This window comes from Oryzias melastigma, linkage group LG1 (assembly GCF_002922805.2).
Source record: "Oryzias melastigma strain HK-1 linkage group LG1, ASM292280v2, whole genome shotgun sequence".
Taxonomy (NCBI): domain Eukaryota; kingdom Metazoa; phylum Chordata; class Actinopteri; order Beloniformes; family Adrianichthyidae; genus Oryzias; species Oryzias melastigma.
In genome coordinates, this window is record NC_050512.1 from 25,942,968 (window position 1) to 25,964,877 (window position 21,910).

General features: G+C 37.7%; 1 protein-coding gene across 1 annotated transcript in view; it reads left to right on the forward strand.

Moving 5' to 3' along the window:
* Positions 1–20,546, forward strand: part of sorcs3 (sortilin related VPS10 domain containing receptor 3) — a 287,365-nt gene extending 266,819 nt beyond the window's left edge. Inside the window, exons 23-27 of the mRNA XM_024289874.2 lie at positions 6,672–6,803; positions 6,880–6,979; positions 11,502–11,607; positions 13,441–13,601; positions 17,047–20,546. Of these exons, the coding sequence (XP_024145642.1) occupies positions 6,672–6,803; positions 6,880–6,979; positions 11,502–11,607; positions 13,441–13,601; positions 17,047–17,105 (558 nt within the window). The 3' untranslated portion in view covers positions 17,106–20,546. The remainder of the gene's footprint in view (positions 1–6,671; positions 6,804–6,879; positions 6,980–11,501; positions 11,608–13,440; positions 13,602–17,046) is intronic.
* Positions 20,547–21,910: the final 1,364 nt, after the last annotated feature.

The window sequence follows — 21,910 nt, forward strand, 5'->3', positions numbered from 1 at the left end:
ATGCGGTAACAGATGCAGAACCGGTACCCTAACCCAGTACAGGTACGGTTCATGTCTCCAGGCTTGGGGACCCCTGATTAGCGTCTTAATGGGAACAGCTAGCATGTCAAAAACGACAAGCTGTGGACACTCAAAACATCATAAAGTGATGTGGAGGGGGCCCAAACCATATATGACGAGTTTGGAGTGAGAATGCTTTCAGGGATGGTGGTGGAGGATCCAAAATGCAGGAGACAAGACTTGGTGGCGGAAACTTAAACATACACTAAACAAACTTAAACTTGACAAAACCATGGAAGAACGAACCAGTGATGTAGCATAACATATGAGCTGACAATGAGAAACTGAAAACCAATTAAATACATTGAGGTTGATTAACTAAATGAAGACACTGACGTGAATCAATGACCAGTGCATCGATTCACATCATATACAATGGGGTGAAAAGTATTATACCACTTAGAAATATGAGGTCTGTAATTTTTATTATATGTACATCTAGTGTGAGAGACAGAGTGGAAACAAATAATCAATAAATTTATATAGTAGGATTTTTTTTTAAGAATTTTGTTGTGTAATGGTGCAGAATGTTAGTATCAAGCACCTTCAAACTCCACCTCTTAAAGACGTCGTTACTTACTTGTATGCCAATTGTCCATGACAGGTCTGACTCTGGTTCCAGTTCCAGTTAACTGGATACAATCCAGCAGAGCCAATAGTGCAGCATAAACCTAACTGTAACAGCTGTTCCTGGCATTACCAACAGCTGCCTGTCGTTTTTGTTCAACAGTGTTCAGTCGGATTTGGCATTAAATTCAAGGAGTCAAAGTGAAAAACCACAGCATGGATCTTCGTCTTCCTTGGACTTGGATGAATCACACTGTTCATTTGTAAAAGTTGGCTCAATTGATGGGGTGTTTGTCACATCAGAAGAGTGGAGGTTTGATCCCCAACACACTAGTGTATTCATTAGAAATCTGGCTGTTCTGTGTGTGTGTTTGGGTCACGGGTCATGGGTTCTTGGTGGGTTGCTTGGTTTAGAGAAAGCAGACTGAATATGGGAAAATGGCCTTCATGTTTGCATTTGCACCCCATGTAATGGAACTATAGCTGTGTTTCCATTAACTAATAAATTGCACAAATTGGATTTGCGATAATCCATTTGCTTAATAAAAACACCACAATTTCTAAAAAACATTAAAAAAAGATTTAGTGATTTTTAAGGTGTTTCAAAATTGACATGTTTTGCAAAACCACAATGGAAAGATTTGTTTTTAATTAAATGCCCTTCTTGGTAGAGGCGGCTGTGTTGCAGCGGTAGGGCGGTCGACTCCTGATCAAAAGATTGTGGGTTTGATTCCCGCAAATGTGTTGAAGTGTCTTTGGGCAAGACACTGAACACCAAACCCTCTGATGGAAGGTTGGCACCCTTGTTTGGCAGTGGAGCCGCCATCAGTGTGTGAATGGGTCTGTGACTGTAAGGCGCTTTGAGCCTTCAAGGAAGGTAGAAAAGTACTATACAAGTATACACCATTTACCATTTAGAAACTGGCTGCCCTGCGTCCTGCACAGCGGGCGCCACAAGAGGTCCAGTGGCATTACAGCTCATTAAAAGTTGAGAGTGTCATGCAGAGTTCTTGGATCCACAACTCCTCTGTAAGATCACCACCACAATTTCCCCAAAATCGATTTATCCACTGCCATTCCCACGGGTAGTGAGCGGCTTCGCTTGTCAATCCATAGTCTAAAAAAGATGCTAATGTCTCCTTTGATAAAAGATGAGCACCAGTGCCATGACAGAAATTTGAATGTATCAGTAACAGATGGTGTGCCAATATAATGTTGACAAAGATAGTTAATACATTTAAGCTTTTAAGCAGTTTATTAATTTGGCCTTTGTTGACAATTGTCTCACTTCAGATGTTAATAATTCCTACAAAGTGTATGAATTAACCTAATTTGTGTTATTGTGCTAATGAATGTCTTAGTAACACCCTTTAAACATATTAATAATGTTTCTTAATGTGTTAATAAAGCTTGTTATATGTCTATGTCTGGCTCATTGACATATATATTGCTGTGACATCATACAAATGCTCCCTTTATTTTTTAACAGAAACCATTTAAAACAATGGTTTTATTTATTGTTTTAACGCTTTAAAGAACAAACGTTTTTTTTTAATTCTCACCAATGTGAGATGGAGCACTTTTAAATATCAGTCCCCAATTTGGAGGTTTTGGTATGGTCGCTTCTTTCAAACTTATACGTTTTTTTTTTATTTTTATTTTTTTGTCTCCAATTTATTTATTTATTTTTTTGTTTTTTTAAGTTTACAATACTTGGTAATTTTATGTCGTTCTTTTTATTGTTTTTTTATACTTGTATTATGAGTTTTTTTATGTATTTATATTTTTAAGTCTCTTATCTGTTGGTTCTCTTGTGGCAAATGGACCTCGAGTCTGTAATAAGCATAGTAATAAGTATTTATATAATGCTTGTTTTCATCTGTTGCAATGGTTTTTAATGAGTTTTCATGTGAGTTGGTGTGTGTTTAATCACATAATTGTCATTTAATGGAAACAGTGTAACTACAGTGTTTTTTGTCATTTCTAGAATTTCAATAAGGTTTTGCGCATATTTGTGATATAAATGCAGTTTATAGGAGATTGATTGGTTTTGAATGGAAAGAAAACGTTTATATGGGCATCAGCCCACTTAAATCAAAGGCTTATCCTGCTTTGGGCCTGGGTAGTCATTATGGAGGCCTCTAAGGAACCCACTCTCTGCCTGTTGGGCCTTATTCTCGCAGCCCACACTTAAACCATGTGGGGTTCATGTTAGAATTCTGTCTGGGAACAGTCTTCTGCATTTAGATGCATTCAAACGCCCCATGTGACCATGTGTGATGTGTTTAAGACACAAACATCATTCTTTGCTGTATCGCCTTACTGTGCAGGTGTTTCATTATCAGGTAGAACAGAAATGCAGTTTTCTTTATAAGTCACTATTTCCATTCTGCACATGATCATAGTATGTAGGGTTGGATCTACTGTCTGTGTTTCATTTCAAACGATACACCAGGAGTTGAATTGTCACTTTTGATTGTTTTCATCCCCTGACATCCTCTGACTTCAGAGTTGGATTTCTCTGTGAGGGGGCTGCCTGGCTGTTTATGTGAGTGGAGCTGACACAGAGTTCATATCCTGACAAAACCGGAGTCCAACTGGTGACAGGTGTTTTTGTTTTCCTTCTTGATTTTGTTCTGGTTGAGATCTCTCGTTTGAGACAGCGGCTGGTCCACGACTGATCGCTCCTCAACATAGTAAACAACTTCCAACCTATAAAAGTAGGAGATGGAGGAGCCAGGAACTGGCAGTTAAAGTCAAGCTCCATTTAACGGAGTGGTGTAGCCAAGAATCACCGTCACTGAATCTTTCAAATCTGCTGGTCTCGAGCAAACGTTCAGTAATAGAGGTTATTTGGTTCCACTCTGTCTATCTTCAGCTACTCACCCTCTTAAATTCCTGTAGTTTTTCAGAATACGATCACACAGATTAAAGGGTTGATAATCCCCCACAGGTCACCGTTAAAGATTAAAACCAGCCATCATTTCTTTATTACTCCCTGAAAGCAATCAAAACTTCCTCATTTAAGTGAGGTCAGGAACGTCATGCAATTATAATTTTCTTTATAGTTATTAGACTAAGAAACCTTAACATGAAACTAAGTGTTACGTTCATTCAGCAAAACTAAAGAGAGACAAATGTAACTTTGCAGTGATAGACCTCATTATGAATAACATGTTTGGTTTCATTTCTGGCTTTAGACCTCTGTTAACAACAAAGGTATAGTAATATTGGTCCATAAGTATTAACCTTCTAAGCAACACACCATGTAAAGCCCTGCCAATGTTACATTATTTATGTTAATACATTGTTATTAACATTAGTTATGCCATCCAAAATTAAATTACTTTTTCGCTAATGGTTTGCAGTGAGGACATAAGTCCATGTTCACCATCAAGTCCTCTTAAATCCATTCCAAATATTTCAGCAGACTTCGTAATAAAGATTTATGTCATCATACAACTTTAATCGTATCTACTGAAACGACCCCATAATATAGTCCTCACAGGCGAATATGGTGCCTTCGTTTTCTTGTTCTACTAGAGTCTCATACATGGGTTCCTTTCAAAATGAAGCAATTGTTATTTATTAGCCTCACTGGGAAGTGATTTCTTAATGCTTTGGAGCTTTAAAGTCCCAGTATCATAAGGTTTTCTCACAATTCTTTAGGGACATTAACTTATATTTTCTATTGATCATTATTGAGTTCTGCTCGTATTTACAGTGGTGATTGAAAGTCTGGGCACCCCAGATAAAATGTTACATTTTTGTGCATAAAGAACCCAACGAAAGATTGAAAAATATTCTGATATTCAGTGATCTAAGGATTGGCTGTTCGATCCCCGCTCCTGCCAGCCAACTGTCGATGTGTCCTTGGGCAAGGCACTTCACCCTCCTTGCCTCCAGTGTGGCTCCACTGGTGTGCGTATGGATGTCCTGGTGATGGTCAGAAGGGCCGTAGGCACGCACTGGCAGCCACGCCTCTGTCAGACTGCCCCACGGCAGCTGTGGCTGTGAACATCACCAAGTATGAATGAGGTGTGAATGAATAATGGATATACATTGTAAGTGCTTCGAGTGCCTGGAAAGGTGCAGATAAATCTAATTTATTATTATTATTAAAAGTTTGCACACCCTGCCAAGTTAGTACCCTGTACTGTCTCGCCTGAGAAGTATCTCATCTTCTAAAGGCTTTTTTGTGGCCAGCCAAGAGTCTCAGTTCTTTTTTGGGGTCTTCCAGTTCTTTGAGACTTTTGGGATGTCTGTTACACACTGCTCTTTTCAGGTCTATCCATAGATTTTTAATGATGATGAGTTCAGGTGATTTTGACTTTGATCGTTTTAAAGCAGACAACACAATGTTCCCTCAAAGATTTTGCTGGTTCAATGAACAAATCTACCATTGTTTTCCAATGGATGCGTCTGGGTCATGTTCTGATAGTGGCTTTTTATTTATTTTTTCATTCATTTTTGATCAGTGTATTGACATGGTGTTGATACAGCAGCCTTAGAACTAGTCTTTTCTTGCATATGTGTCCTGCTTCAATGAACTGTTAGAATAGAGAACCATAAAACCAATCCTCCCTTCCCTGCTGTAGATCAAGCATTGAATTTACATTGCATCAAAATGGGTTCACACTACATGTTTAAAGTAATGACTGATTGCACTGAAAGTAAACGTGCTTCAAGTGTATTGATTTTTTTTTTTCAGGGACTATTGCCTCCTTTGTCATTCTGCTCACTTTATCACCCCACCACCATTCCTTCTCATTGCAAGACATGCCCAAGGCTATCATTTGTCCATTACTGTGGTGCTCCAAAAAGGTTTTCTGCGGTTGATAATTGATGTAGTTTGGCTGTACAGTCTCTACTCCACAATAAAGAGAGATCACAATCCATGTTCAGCCTCCCTTTGCTTCTGTAAACTGGTTTGAAACTAAGAGCTTCACAAAATGCTCTTTTTGAAACAAACACACAAAACGCTGGATACCTTTTTCATTTGATTTGTGGCATTTGAATGGTTGCCATTTGGCTGAAAGCTAGATTTAAGGCACAGGCTTTCAGTGGAGTCCTTGTGTATCGCCACCATGCGGCTGTGTGTATCTACAGAGCTTTTACATTAGTTGTGAGGCGAAAGTGCTAACCACTTCTCCACAATTGTGCAATACACAGGAATGTTTTGTGCACATGTTCATGTTTTTGTCCACTAGATTTTAAATTTACATTTTGACTTGTTGACTCTCTGGGATTCTTATACGTTTTGTTTTTATGGTTTAAACTTTTTTTGTGAAACAGTAACTTCCACCCTTTAACATGCAACATGTGCAAAATAATCCACACTCTTTGAACTACCATAACTCTTTTACTGCTCACAGATTTATTATTATTATTATTTTCCAGGTCCGGGTTTGGTGATAGATCTGCATATGCAGTGACAAAGTCTGAAATAGTGTAATATCTATGTAAATAGTCATGTGATTTATTGTTATTTGTGGATTCATAATAACCCCAATCTATGTTGGAAAGATATACATCTTGCTTCTTAAGTCACCTACCGGATAATGATAATACACGTAAATGAAATGATAAGGTCGAGCCGGGGTTGGATTATATAAGTTTGCTTCCTCCCACTCCCTTTCAGGCAATCTATCTCTTAATGTCTAGATATCCTGTGTTTGACATGTCTTTATGGATGTAAACTGATGTTTGATTCTATTGCACATGAATTTACTTTTTTTCTCTTCTTGATTGCTTGAAATAAACCATTTTTAATCTAATCTAAAAAAAAAAAAAAAACAATTTGCTGCTTTTCTCCATGTTAAAATCAGATGGTTTACGTTAACCTTGGTCAAATGCTGCAAATACAACACAATGCTACTTTTTTCAGCTTCAGAATCCTTTGGAATTGTGATCATTGTGTAAACTGTTGAAAAGTACGTAAACCCTGAAGCTAAAGCTGACTGTCCACATGAAGAACCGTAAAAGAACACAATTCAATTTAATAAAACCTCCTTATTGATTGACGATTTCATACTGTATCACAGGTTTGTGACTTTCCGGGGGAGCAGCTCTTGGTTGCCGTGTTTCCAGGAGTTCCTACAGCTGCAGAGCTCTTCCTGTTACCCAACAAGAACCAATCAGAGGGCAGGAAGAAGAGCGAGGACGCCCTAGAGCAGGTACCCACGTTTTAGAGTTTCCATCCACGGAACCAGAAGTTCTTTTTGTGCTCAAGTTTTTGCTGCTGTTCCACAGACGTCCAGCACCATCGTGAATGCCCTGAACCAAAATCTGGTAGAGTTTGAGCTGAAGCCTGGAGTACGAGTGATTGTGTACAACACGCAGTTAACACTGGGTAAGAACCAGCTCCTCTCGCCGCCGCCTGCCATCATTAAGTTGTCAGCTCTAATATTATTATTCTCTGGTGGTAATTAATTTGTTTAAAGCATTTTCTGTTTTGGGAGTGGCAACAAACAGTACCGTAATAAGCATGTTTTGACAACAAGAACTTCGCTTTGGTCTCCCAATTAAAATTCCTGTCAGCCAGCCGCCGTGGTGGCGCGGGAACACAGGGGAGCGTGGGAGGGGCTGGGTTCTGAGTGGAACTCCTTGAGACGAGGGATCTTTTATGCCCGCCATCAAAAGCTGAACATCTGCTCTATTTCTTATACAGCCATCCAACCACAAAATGAGTGTTACACTGAGTATAATTATGTTGATTATTTAGTCCTTGAGAAAGAAAGCTGCACGGTCTTAGGGCAGAGTTAGGAATGTCTTGAAAAGTCAGAAAGAAGTGGATAACCGACGCCCCAGAATCCACTTTTAGAGGTAAGTCACAGCTGATTTGTGGAAACACAGCAGCTGTAAGTGACATAACTGGACTGGAAAACTCTACTTTTTTATCGACTGAAAGCTTGGTGGTTCTCAGAAACTCCTGTCCCTTGCTGCCCGACAGATCTCAAGTTGTATTCATTGCTTGGCTGGTTTCATTAGGCACAAAGTCTCCAGAGGCACATGACCGTGACTCGTGTGCAGCTCACAGTACGAGGTATAAAAAGCTATGCTTGTGCTGCGCCCAGCTGGATCGCGCTTTGTATTTTTCTGCACAAGAAAAGGTCTGAAAAGCCTCGGAGCAGCATGAGAAAGGTCAGTGGCAGCAGACAGCTTCTGTTTCTAAGCTGGAGGTCTTGACAGAAAAGTGAAAGCTTCACCGATTTTTGCCATCAGTGAGAGACAATAATACCCTCCTCTAAACAATAAAAGGAATTTAATGTGAGTCTTATAAAATAAAGCAATACCATTGCACATTATTGGCTTCCGTTATGAATTTGGTCCATGAAACCATTTCAAGTCCACCTGAAAAGTGTGAATTTCCTCCCGCTGTCACCTGCTTTACTCTGAAACAGCAATTTCACGCTTCTACACCTCTTGACATTTCTGATATTGGAAATAAAACATCCTCACATAACATGTTACAGTTGTGTATATAACCGGAGGACACATTTCAAATGAGGATTCTTTTTAAAAGCATTTCATTTTATTAACCAGTATTAATCAGAATGCAGACAGCTGGGAAAGAAGTTACTCAAACAGATGCTGTCATCTCTTTCTGGTTTCAAAGTAAAAATCACATTTCATTTTTCACAGTAAAACCTTGGACTTGAAGTCATTTTGGTTGGACGGCAGGGTGCCAGAAGCTAGTTTTGTTCAGTTTGTTCCACTCCTCAGTTAGTCAGTGATGAAACGCTTCCCTGAAATATTTCCCAATGTTTGCACAACTTATACAATTAAAGCTTTTGTACATGTAAAAAATGCCTCATCTTTTTAGGTAATGCATTTGTTTCTGCAGCATCCTCTTCCAGCTAACAAAGTAACAAATATGGTTCTTGATGTCAAGAAGACTGCTTTAAAGTCCCCTCCAATTAAAATTATGTTTTTTTTTTTAGTTTTTAACATGTATGTGTGGCATGTTTCTCATGAAAGAGAACAAATCTAATCAGAAAATATTTAATTTTTGCAATTAAAAGTATTTCTCCTTTTAAATCTCGGTCAATTAAACTGTCACAGACAGGCTCTGTTTGAATTAATGGTCCTTACATCAACAGCTCTGCTGCATCTGCCCCGGCTAGCGTGTCTACTGGAGAAGAGAAAATGACATCTTCATATTCACTGCAGTCAGTTTCTGTGGTCAAATCAGCCGTCATTGGATTTTTTTGTGTGAGTTTCATACAATACTTACGGTAGCAGGACTGAGAACGCTGGAAAATCTCCACCAGACTCCACGGAGCTTCTTGATTTGACCACGGAAGTGCAAACGGCGGCTTATCTGACAGCAGTCAATGGGAAAATGCCATTGTAAAGGATTGTAAATCTATGACGAAGCTCTTCACTTCCTCGTCCGAGCTGACGTCGGCTCAAAACAATGCGGCTGGATATTACCGATAAAGCACCGGTGAAGATTTGCACTATAGTGACACACAGAGCTATCATAATCAGATGGGGGGGCATAGCTGCTTAGTTTAGCACCAAACCACGCTCCCAATATTTTGGATATTTTGGAAACAGAGGCTTTAAATCAAACTTTTTAAGGGTGTTTAGGTTGTGGAAATTTGGTTAAAAATCATAATTAAAGCACTACTGGGAATGTTTATTTCTAAATTTAAAAAAAATGTCATAGAGGCTTTAAAGGGACTAGGAAGAAGCAATTTATATAACACCACCCCCTATTGGGTTACCATAATCTAGTTATTAATCATTTAATATAAGTGCATATTTCTTAGTAAATCCACAAGTATTAATAACACCAAGAAACAAAGATGAAGTGATTATTGATTATCATTAGGGAAGAGTATTACACTAAAACAGAATGTATTTATTCATTCATTTCTATACTTTGTCAAAATTGATAACCTTGTCACAGTTGAACCAATTCATAGAGATAGTTATGATGTTTAATGTTCCATATACGGTAGATAGCTCATGATGGCTCAAAAGTTGGCAAATATTTTTTACTGTCAAAGTGAACAATTGGCAGACTTAAAATGTGGTTATCACAAGCAGATAAAATGTCTTTATGACCTGAAATGTTCCCTCATGACACAACAAACAAATCCAACTCCCACAGAACGCCGTCGAGTTGAGCAAACTATAATTCGTCCACCTGGAAGACTGAAGACACTGATATTCCTCATATTTCACTCCATCATAGCATGATTTTACTAACTTAAAAATAACTTTCTGATATTTCATACTCATGGTTGATACAACCAAATGGTCACCAACCACAGCCTGAAGACCAGTCTATTTAATATATTTGGACAGTTTTGTTCATAGATGTTAAAACTGTCTATTTTCTTGGATATGATCTTAGCAAACCCTTTTGAAATATTATTTTCACCATACCTTCCGTTTGCAAATGGATGTTCTGTCTTTGGTCACTTCTATTTTATGCAGCTCATTAAGATTTTGTAGCTGTTATAATAGGTTAATTTCCTCACTGTGGGACCAATAAAAATGATTGTTCTTTATATAGACTTGGATGAATCATTTCTGAGACTGTTTTATGTGTTGTTATCGTTTAAACTGAAACACGTATTACAGATTTTTTTTTTTTTTTAAGATCATCACAAAGTTGTTGCTGAAAACTCAAACATGTATTTTAGGCTCCATATCACAAAAAAAGATGACTTTTTTCAATTTAGTTCTTGTATTACTTAACACGTGTATTTAATCATCATCATCACCTGCTTTATTCTGAAATATTCATGCACACTAATTTAGTTTGATGTCAAGAGTTAACTGTTGCTAATTTAAACATTTTACAGCAGTTATTTCTCTAAACATGCTTGAACTTTTGTTCCAACCCAGTTACATACAAAACTAAGATCCATCAGAAATGTGTGAAAACAAAGCAGGCTTGTTAACACCTGTTAAATATGTGGCTTTTAAGTTGTGGTTATGTAAAATAGTCCTCGATTTAAAGTAATGAAAAAAGAAAATGGTTAACTATGGGGTCAAACCAGGATCAGCTTAAAGTGAATGAAAAACAAGATTGAAAATGTGAAAAGCAGACATTGTAAATTTGAAAGAAAAAAAAATAACTTAAATGAGTTTAAAGCAGTTTTAAACTCGAAAATACACATTGAAAACTTTAAAGAGATATTGGAGATTTGGGAAAAAAGGAGATTTAAAAATTAAATAAAAAAAGTTAAAACTGTTACCTGTACTTTCCTTTTTTTGTTTTTCATTCTTTGCTTACAGTTTTCTCTTTTCAGCTTCTATTCAGAGTTTTTGAGTTTTCTCTGCTGAGCTCATCCTAATTTTACATGGTGGTGAGGTTTTGAGCTCATTGAGCTGGAAAAATTAAAAATTAAAAACAGCAGCTGTTTTTAATGGATAGAATATTTTTCATTGGGTAATTTTATACTTAAAGTTATTTTAATTCAAGTGTTCTGTTTTTTTTCAAATTTACAACATATTTTCAAATTTTCAAGTTTTATTTCAAGTTTTAATTTTATTTAATTTTATTTTTTTTTATTTATAATTTTGTGGCTTTCAAATATTTTTTTTTTATTCTTGTTTTCAAATTTTCAAAAAAAAAAAAATTCAAATACAATGTCTGTTTTTCGAATGTTCAATCTGTTTTTTTTTTTTTCGTTCACTTTAAAGTGGTCCTGATTTGACCCCATAATTAACAGACGAGATTTTATTTTGTGGTAAGTTAAAAAAATATAGTTCTCATATTAAACATTAAAAAAGCTCAAGCATTGTCAGACTGTTCTGGATCAGAGCCTGTGTCACCCCTCTCCATCCTGTTACCATCATGCTCCGTGTGAAGGATTCCACATTGTTCTCAGTCCTCTGCATTCTCCCCACAGCGCCCTTGGTGGACTCCAGCCCCCGGCACAACAGCTCTGCGATGCTCATGCTCCTGTCGGTGGTGTTCCTCGGCCTGGCCGTCTTTCTCATCTACAAGTTTAAGAGGTGCACCAACTCTCTGAGATCTTTGGTGTTGATGTTCTTTGAATTACCGTAACTCTTCAACCACTTATGCAAACCATGTCATTCCAATGGAAGCCGAGAAAAATAACCTTGTGCCGATACTCAGCACTTGTCAAAATCTGTTGGAACTACATTAATTGCGTAAAAACAGTTGAAGATTTTTTAGGTTTATAGGTTAATAAAAGACAACACCTACAATAGCCACTGATATGAGACATAAAACTGACAAAATATTAAAGAGAAAAACATCCAACAGAAACCAAAATGAGTTTTGAATCTTTGTTAAGCCTAATAAATAAATAAATAAACAAAACAGTGAAACAGTCTTTGGAAAAAATCTTCAAAAAAATCAAATATGAGATCATATTGACATGGTACATGAAGAAGCATTTTCCAATCAGTATTATCACAATTTGCCTGTTGTACAGTAACTGTAACTGCTATTGGGAAAAAAATCAAAGACAAGTATTAAAGTATTAAATAAAACTTATAAGTAAGTCTATGAACAGCTTGTTGTTCCTGTGACTACATCACATACATAGCATTCAAACGTTTAAGGTTAGGATACTGCAGCAATGTCTAGAGAGTTTGGTCCCTGAACATAGCAGCTGGAAAGGAACTGATGGCAAACTGAGGAGATAGATGATGTAAGCCAGGGGTGTCCAAAGTCAGTCCTCGAGGGCCGCCCTCCAGCTGGTTTTCCAGAAATCCTGCCTTATCTGCTGCGGATTACCTGGATCGGGTGTGTTTAGCCAATAAGGGGCTTCAATGGCAGGTTGATTGGAAAACATGAAGGACACCGGCCCTCGAGGGCTGACTTTGGACACCCCTGATGTAAACGGGAAATTATTGGCAAAGGAAATCAGCTCTACAAATAAAGAAACACAGAAGCATACAAGAGGCTAAGTTATGGTCTGCAATGCTGCACCTGCTGGCACAGGCCCTCAAACCCAAAAACGGCTGTGTTCACTCCGCTACTTTCAATGAAAAGTCAAAGCCAATGTATGTAAATAAAAATTTCAGGCTTCCGCGTCCAGAATCCTTGTGATTATGTGTCGTTATGCACATTTTTAAGTCCGGTTTGTGCCCTATTTTTCTTTTGTTTCAGTGTGCATTGTGGGGTTTTTTCCCCACTGAAAAGAATAAAGACAACTGTGTCCACAAGTGTACATATGTCAGTGTGTTCTGCACTATTGATAAAACTTGAGTCCCATCACTAAATAAAGTTTGATGGTTCAATGGCAAATCCCTCCAGAAGTTTACCCCTTTGCAGTGCACGAGGCGTGCATTAAAACGCACAAGAAAACACCAGTTATATGCTTTAATAGAGTTTTTGTGCTTCACTCTTATGTGCTGCATAAATTATTTACACTCTAAATGATTTCTGTTAAAAAGTCAGTGGGAATAGCAAAAATCTGTGATTAATTATGGATATGCTGTTTTTCCTATCAGTCTAAAGAGACGGCCGTTTTCAGGGAATCTCACAGTCGATGAAACAGGGAAATTTAATAAGTGGAAATAAATTGGAAAGGGCTTCAACAAAGAAAAAAGACATTGAGTGTAAAATATGCAAAGAAAATACCAATGGTAATGTAATTTCCCCATAAATAAGCTGGAAAAATGTAATTACATTTAAGCTTATTTTAAAGCTGCACATCAGCACGAAGAGGCAAATGTGTTCTTTCAAATCACAGAAAATAAGGATTTATTAAAGAAACACTGTCTAATTCCTTCAAGCCAATGTTCACTTTCATGCAGGAGTTTTCTTGCATCATTATGCACTTCAGTTATTGAATTCTTTTTGAAAACCCACAGAAAAATACCTTGGATCAACATATACGCTGAGGTGAACCAAGAGAAGGAGCAGGAGATGATCGGCTCAGTGGGTCAGAGCGACAGCACGCCAAAAATCACCCTGAGCGAGTTCACCGCATCGAAAGAACTCATGGAGAAGGAGCTGGACGCTCGGGTCAAGAGTAAGAAATGAGTGTGACAACGCTGCAACTGTCTGTTTGTCTCACAGTTTAACGGATAATTATACGTACATAGAATTATATGTATTTATATTATTTGTTAAGAAAAAGGTTGTCTTCAAATTACGAAAGAGCTATTCGTACTACAATAATAGTAATAATAACAATAATGAAGGAACATACTGAAAACCATTAAAAGAACTGTCAAAGCTATAAAAAAACATCAAATGAAGAGTTTTGTGTTGGTAACTTAATCCCTCCAACTGGGAAATAAGCAGCAGTGTGATGGGGCTGCTTTACATGCCTTAGATAACCTGAAATTTACGTGAGTTCATCTGTGATAAGGACTTAAATTCTTGTCTCAAAGCACCGCTGTGATAAAAATTATGTCACATTCACAGCCACCTTTACAGGTCAACCAAAGAGAAAAATGGTGTGTTTTTATTCAACATGCCTAAGATTCATTAATTGCCCACGACTGAGTAAATGCATTTTGACCTGACATGACACGGACCCCATGACCCCACCATTTTCTTTTTCATAAAAAATGTAAAAAGGGAAAGGCCATCAGATTTTTGTTGTTATTTAAGCATAACAGAAGTAGTGCAGAGATAAAAGCTTTTTCAATGGAAATATAAGTGTTATCAGTATAGTAATAAAAAAGAATCTGTTTTGTCCTGATTGAGCCCTGAAATACACAGAAAATAAAAGCAGCCCCAAAACAGAGCTCTGAGGAATCCCATAAATCAGAAGAGCTGTGTTTGATTTCAGATAAAAAAAAAAAAAAAACTTAAGTATTAAGTTGACATGTAGCCGTTTCTCTAGATTTTGTTAATTGGATTAGATTAACTGGAGGGAAAACAACTTTGGAATTCATGGAACCTTGGGTTAAAAACCGAGATTTTACATTTGTGATGGAAAATAACTCATTTATTATATTGCATCAATTACAGAAACCCAGAGTTTAAGTTATGCTGTCAGCAGAGAGTCAAGAATGTAAAGACAGTGATGCCTTTTGTAGGTTTTTTTTTCAAGTCTTTCCTAACAGGCTGACTGTTACTCAGACTTTGATTCAGACGCAAATTATGATACCAGAGCAAAATACTAGTTTGGTCAGAAAAGGTTGAATAACAAACAGTTATAAGGGGAAAAAAGTAAGACACTTAGCAAAAAAATAAAATAAAAAAAAGAAAAGAAAAAAACATTAAAACAAAAGACAGTATAAATGCATAAATTATGCAACTTTGTTATGTTACATTTTTAATCTCATGATTTCTGAATGTTCATTAGAACAAGTAGTTACACTAAAAAGAAACATTTCCTCATGAGTTTATATTTTTTGAAAAAAACTCAGATGGAGGACAAATTTACTGCTTTGTGCGATCTTCTACTAAAATGACTCAATATGGAAAGACATGCGAGTACTAACAAGCATCTGTATAGTGGTTACATGAGATTTTACAGGCTGATTTACTGCTTGTTGCAGCTTATCGCGACTGATGAGGAGATTGTCTTTAGACCTCAAAAAGCGAGTATTCAATCAGGTGTCAACATTTTGAGATGCAGATAATCAATCTGAGAAGTGTTTTAAAACTACTCCCCAGAAGTCTGTCAACAGGAGAAAGATTATTCAGAAGTTTAAAAAATTCAATAGAGGTTATCTGAAAAGAATAGTTTTAGGACCCTGAAGGCGTTGTTAGATGTTGAAGTTCATGACAGCAAAAAACTTTTTCTGTCTAAAAAGGACATGAAAGCAAGACGGAGGTTCACAAAACTGAACCCGAACAAACTGCGAGACTTCAAGACCAACGTCTTTCAGAAAAATCAGAGTAAAGGGGATAAGTTAGGTTAAAAAACACAGACACCGTTTCTGAAACATCTCAAGGATCCACCAGTTGCTGAAGTTTGGTCCAAACTCAATCCTTTAGTGAATCCAGATCTTAGTCCAATAGAAATGCAACTTTAATGCCAAAAAATGCATATTTAACCTTAATATAGCGAAGGAATATTATAAATAAAAAAAATCTTCCATTAGGACATAAGGAAATACAACAAAACGATTGCTTAAGACCACTGAATCATGCTGATGTGTTTAGTTCAGCTTTGTCTCTTTTATGCACAAATAGTAGAAAAATGTTTTTTTTTTCCACGCAAGTATTTAATTGACTGTTTACATAGACTAGGAATTTGGGTTTGCAGAAAAAGTCATACAGTATGTGTTTAGTCTGTATCTTCTGGTGGTCCCAGATGGGCTTGGTCTAAGTCATTTTAGATACTGCTGGGTTTTTCACCCACAATCATCTCTAGGGTTTACAGAGAATGGTCAGAAAAAAAAGAAAATATCTAGTGAGCAATAGTTCTGTGGATGGACATGCCTTGTTGATGCCAGAGGTCAGAGGGGAATGACCAGACTGGTTCCAGCTGATAGAAAGGCAACAGTAACTCAAATAACCACTGGTTACAATCGAGGTTTGCAAAAGAGCACCTCTGAACACACAACACGTCCAACCTTGAGGCAGATGAGCTGCAGCAGCAGAAGACCACACATGGTGCCGCTTGTGTCAGCCAAGAACAGGAAAGTGAGGCTATGATTCACACAGGATCACCTAAATTGGACAACAGAGAATTGGAAAAGCGTTACTTGGTCTGATGAGTCTCCATTTCTGCTCCGACATTCAGATGGTAGAGTCAGATTTGGTGTCAACAAAATGAAAGCATGGATCCATCCTGCATTGTATTAACGGTTCAGGCTAGTGGTGTCATGGTATGGGGGGATAGTTTCTATGCACACTTTAGATCCCCTCGTACCAACTTGTCATGGTTACAGCGCCACAGCCTACCAGACTATCGTTGCGGACCACACTGTCTTCTGATGCTACTTCCATCAGGATAAGGCACCATGCCATGAAGCCAGAATCATCTCAGACTGGTTTCTTTAACATGACAATGAGTTCACCGGACTCTAATGACCTCCACAGTCACCAGATCTGAACCTAATAGATCACCTTTGGGATGTGGTGATGGGAGACTGACATCATGGATGTTCAGCTGACAAATCTCCACCAAATGTGAGATACTATCATGTTGATATGGACCAAACTCTCTGAGGAATGTTTCTAGTACCTTGTTGAATCTCTGCCACCAAGGATTAAGGCCGTTCTGAAGGTAAAACGGGTCCAACCTGTACCTGAAAAAGTGGTCTATGAGTGTACTTGGTTCCAACTTCCAGCTTCATGGGGAAAGTCAAAGTAGTGCATCTTGGTGAAAAACATACTTTATAAAGAAAACCAGAAAAAATGATCCACTGGATTTGTAACAAATAATACTAGAAGCTGTGAGAACAAGAAGTAAAATGGGCTTTGCAGTAAAGTTCTAACATGATGGTTAAGTGCTGATTCAAATGCGGTGTCAGAGTCTTCAGGGTTCCTTTCCCTCTCTTTTTCCTCAGGAGGAGTCGGGAACGCCTGCGAGAGCACAAGGGAGATTCCAAACTGTACCAGTGTGTGACGGCGCACAGCGACCGCTTATGTACAGAGCGAGGTATCAGCGTGTTGGCCGCTCTCTTTTTCTGTTTTGTAATTAACACAGCTGATGTTAATAGTTTTCTAAAGACCTCATTTATACAGACTTGCATGGATGTCTCATTCTGCCGCATCCATTGCAGCAAGTTTACTGAAGAAGGTCGTTGTAATTACAGACAAAACTCGCTCGGTTTTGTGGATGTATAAGCTGCATAATGGTTCTCATTTGCTCAGTGAAATCTCTTTTGTGGATGAGTTCTGTAAATTTTCTGGAGGAGTTTGCTTTGAAAATCATTCTGCCTAAATGTAGACTATAATGTCTGAGTCTCAGTCAAACAGGGAATATTATTGAAGTGTACTATATCATCTTTTGCTCTGTTCAGTGTATATACTTTCTACATGCTTGTCTCAGAACCATGAAGACGAGAGAAGATCTGTTTTTCAGAAAATGTGTCCAAAAAAAAGACAAACATTACTTAAAGAATCCATTTGCTTTGCTAAGGTCCTTGACTTGTGCATGTTCTTACTGAGGACACATTCACGTGTTGTAGATAAAGCAAGTGTTGTAAATAGTTATTTTTTAAACATTAGTCAGAAGAGCCCCTGCTTGGATTCTGTTCTGCTCACATGCTCATCAGTTCCAGTTGGGCGGTCCTGTTTGTAAGGATTGGTCTGGGAGCCAGAGATGTTGGACTAATACTCGTTTTCTCTGCAAACACAATGGAAGGGTCATATTTTCAGTAGAGATGTACACCTGGTAGTCTGACTAAAGGACTAAGAGCTTTTAGTGAAACATTAGTTGCTGCTGGCATCATTATGTTACATTTTGCCTTTAAACCAACAAAGTTTGGTCTCTGAACATCAGATGTGAAGTTTTGTCCAGTGATCAAAGTTACAGCTCAACATTTTTTTTGGGTAAATTTGTGACATTGTTACCTTAAAAAGCGACAAATTTATTGTTATGTCTTTCTCATTTGTCCGCATTTGGGTCTAATTTCTAGATTTCCTTCAAAACACTGTTAAAAATACCTATTTCTCACCGAAGACATTGAGTTTTAGTGATCTTCTTGATATATTAAGTAAGGGATAATGCCCAACAAAGTTTGCATTATAAGAGATTAACACACAACGCAGAGACCTGAACTGTCCAACAAAAAGCAGAGGACGGTTGCTCCCGCGAAGTGCTTTCGTTTCTCATAATTCACACTTCAAAGGGTATTATCCCGCTTATACCACAAAAGAAATAACTATTCAATCAACATTTAGAACTTTATTATTGTGATTTCTTCGCTTTTTTCCTTAAAAGTGTACAATTTCACACGTGATGCGGCTTGTTGTCACGGTAACATGGCAACATGGCACTGAGCGGGAAGCTGACACAGAATGGTATAATTGTGGCAAAAAACACCAGAAATTATTTTTTACAAATATGGCACCAAATAAAGAGGGAACACACACTGATTTTACAGAACAAGAGGCCACTTTCTTACAGGACGTCTTTTCTAGGTCCTCCGTTTTTGTGGAGCGGTCGTGGTACCCTGTTACATTCTGTACCAGCTTTTCACCGATCACCCTTCTCGTGTTTGAGTCTGCAAGATAATGCAATATAGTCCTTTAAAAAAAAAAAAAAAAAAAAACGGCTGACATCCATCACCAAAATTATAACTGATGGACATCACATCTCTAAACTCATCTACAAGCTGCTGCATTTTTATTTTATCTTAAATGAGTGATGTTTTCCCATTTGAAAATTTACATCTTCACACATAGTCTTAAGTGATAAAATTAAGTTCCCAAATAAAGTAAAGTGTCCAAGCTTCTCCAGATTATTGGCGTATATTTTCAGAGTAAAGAAAGTGACTGAGAAAGACTACACTCATCTGTTGATCTTTTGTAAAAGATTTCCCAGTGTTTTTTATTATTATTCTTATTATTATCTTATCGTTTGTAGGGAAAATACTTAAAATGAAAAAAAAAGAAAAGTCATTTTCTATGACACTTCCGGCAAAGTAGTAAGATTTGATCAGAAATTTGCCATCTTCAGCCTTTTTAGTTATCAATTGCAGCATCTTCAGCAGCCAAATTCAGCTTACAGCATTCTCAGTAGCATTATCGCAGATAATGCTATATATCTAGTTCATAATTACAGTAAAAATTTTGTTTTAGAGTGTTCAGTAAACATTTATCCCGTTTGGCCCGCGACCTAAGGTGTGTTTTGGATTTTGGACACCCCTGGTTTGGAGCTTGTTAGATGTAAAGTCAGCAGTTTAGAGTTCCTGCTTACAAATTTCTATTTTCTATACAACAATCTAAACCTTACCCAAGCACAGAGGCTTAACGGGGAAAAGGTGACAGTGCTTGTTAGCATACAAGACACAACTATATAAAGTGTGAACTTAATGCAAGTGGAAAAACTAAGCAAGAAGCAGGGATGCTCTGTTTCTGCTTAATCTGAAGACAATTACACAGCCAAGCAGTTAAAGAACACGCAGTGAAGACAAAACGGTGACATGCTCCTCTAAAGGTCAGCCTCAGATACATGCAACAATCGCTAACCTGATCTCATCTGAAGTCAAGCATTCAGCAGCCTTAATCAACAGTAAAAAGACAGTCAGGTGAAGGATTAGTTAATCCTTTGAGGGTGTATGTCTTTGTCCCAACTGTGTCTTCTCACCAGCCACCTCTCCATCACCCACATGAAGAGAAAAGAGAGCTGGACTTCTGAGCGTAGGACGCTGCATGCAGACGCCGCACGAGTAAACAGCATGAGAAGCGAGGGGGTAAAGGGAGCTCAGTACAAAGGTATAGGCTGTCACATCGCATATGCATTACCTCGAACAGAATGCTCTCATCTCAGACCAAACATCGAGACCAGTGTGATACGCAGAGAGCACACTGAACAAAGATTACACGCAGCTTTGTTGTGCTCACTTTGTCACAAACAAGTTGTTTGCTTGGGTGACTTTTGTTTGGGCTTAGATCTCCAACTTTTGTTTTCAGATTTTTTGTGACAAGTCTCAAAAAAGCTTCAGTATCTCAGACTCGTGGTGGACTTTATTTGTGCCAAATTTGTAACTAATCATGGTAAATTTGACAAAACTGTTAGGAATCTGAAATGTTGTTGCATCAGTATATTGGCAACGTCGCCTCAATGAACCCCAAGCGCTGACTGCTTTGATCACTGGAAACCAACCCTGGACTTGGTGGCAGATTTGACTAAAAGCACCAGAGAAATCCACACAAGAACAGCTGCCGGAAATCTGTTGTAATTTTTCAGAAGGCTAAAGCATTGTAATGTTTGTCTGTGCACCAAAAGCTACTGCGCATGCCTCATCAGTAATGTTCATCTTTACTTCAATATTTCTACGGTCAGGAAACTGTCATTTTGAAATTGTTTCAAATAAATGTATTTTTGTACATCAACATATTCCTTGTGTGGTCAGTTTTCTGTGACTTCCTGGGTGTCGATGATTTCAAAGACCTAAAAGATGATCAAATGAAGGACACATTCATGGTAGGTGAGTAAAAAGTGAAATGACAAGAAACTGATATTGTGATTTAGAAAATTGGTTAAATAATAGGAATATTGTAATTTCACCGTCATGTACAATTTTATTAACCCATTGCAAAAGGTCGGAGCTCAAACCTAACAAATTTACTTCATGCTCAAACACATTGGACACGATAGCGTTGCATAGCAAAGGCCAGTGTTAATAAGATCCATTTGAGTGAGACCACTGCCCCCGCTGTCATAAGGAGGTCTGAGTTCATGGAGTTTGTTTAAATCATGAACATTTCCATAAATTACAGCAGACATGAAGTCTTTGAGTGAGAAAGCAAGCAACAGCTAATCCAGAAAAATAATGGTTTTCAAAATAAAATCCTTTCAAATGGTTTTCACTTCTGTGAATTAAAGAGCGTGTCATCTATTTGTCAATACCAATCAGAGTCCCTGATTGGTCAAGTTTGACCTGGTTTAACTTGCAACATGTGTTCAATGGTGGCGCGTTTTATACGTAGAGCCTAAAAACAGTCATAAAAACTTGGGAAGCACATGTCACATGTGAGAATTTTGAACACAGAGGCCCGAAACGTATATTTGCGTACACTTCTCATTGCAAGTGGCCACTTGATTGTACTTTGTCAACTACAAAACATTTTTAAAATAAATCCTGTAGTCAGTACTTATGATCTATCAAAATACATTAAAAGTGGAAGATAAATGTACATCTGTAGAGACCCACAACATTTTTCCTTAATTTACCCTAAGCTGAAGTCACATTTTTCCAGTTTTCACTAAAAACATTTTAACACAGAGGTTCCGTATATGAAGAATGTTTATTGTAAAGTAGTAGTTGTTCTTGCATATGTGTTTAAATGCAGCAGTTAATAACAAAATCAGTACAAAAAGAAGGCGTGAGAGGACGGCTGCTTAAGCAGTGTTGGACAACCCTCCTAACTAACTTACCTGCCTCCTCGCAGTGGAAAAACATCCTCCACTGAATCTGTGGAACACACCATTAATTAGGTAACCTACTTTACCTTCACTGACAAGTGTTTCAATCTCACATTTAAAGCTTCAAAGCATCGTTATTATCCCCGAGGGTGGTAATTAGGTTTACATCCAGCAAGAAGACATAAACAAAAGAATAGATAAACATAAACACCATCAGGACGTGGATGTTGTCATTCACGAGACTGATAACAGGAGGAAATGATCTTTAGAAGTAGAAGCTATCAGGGAATCTACGGGAGCAAGAAAAAAACAAATAAAACAAACGAAAAAAAATG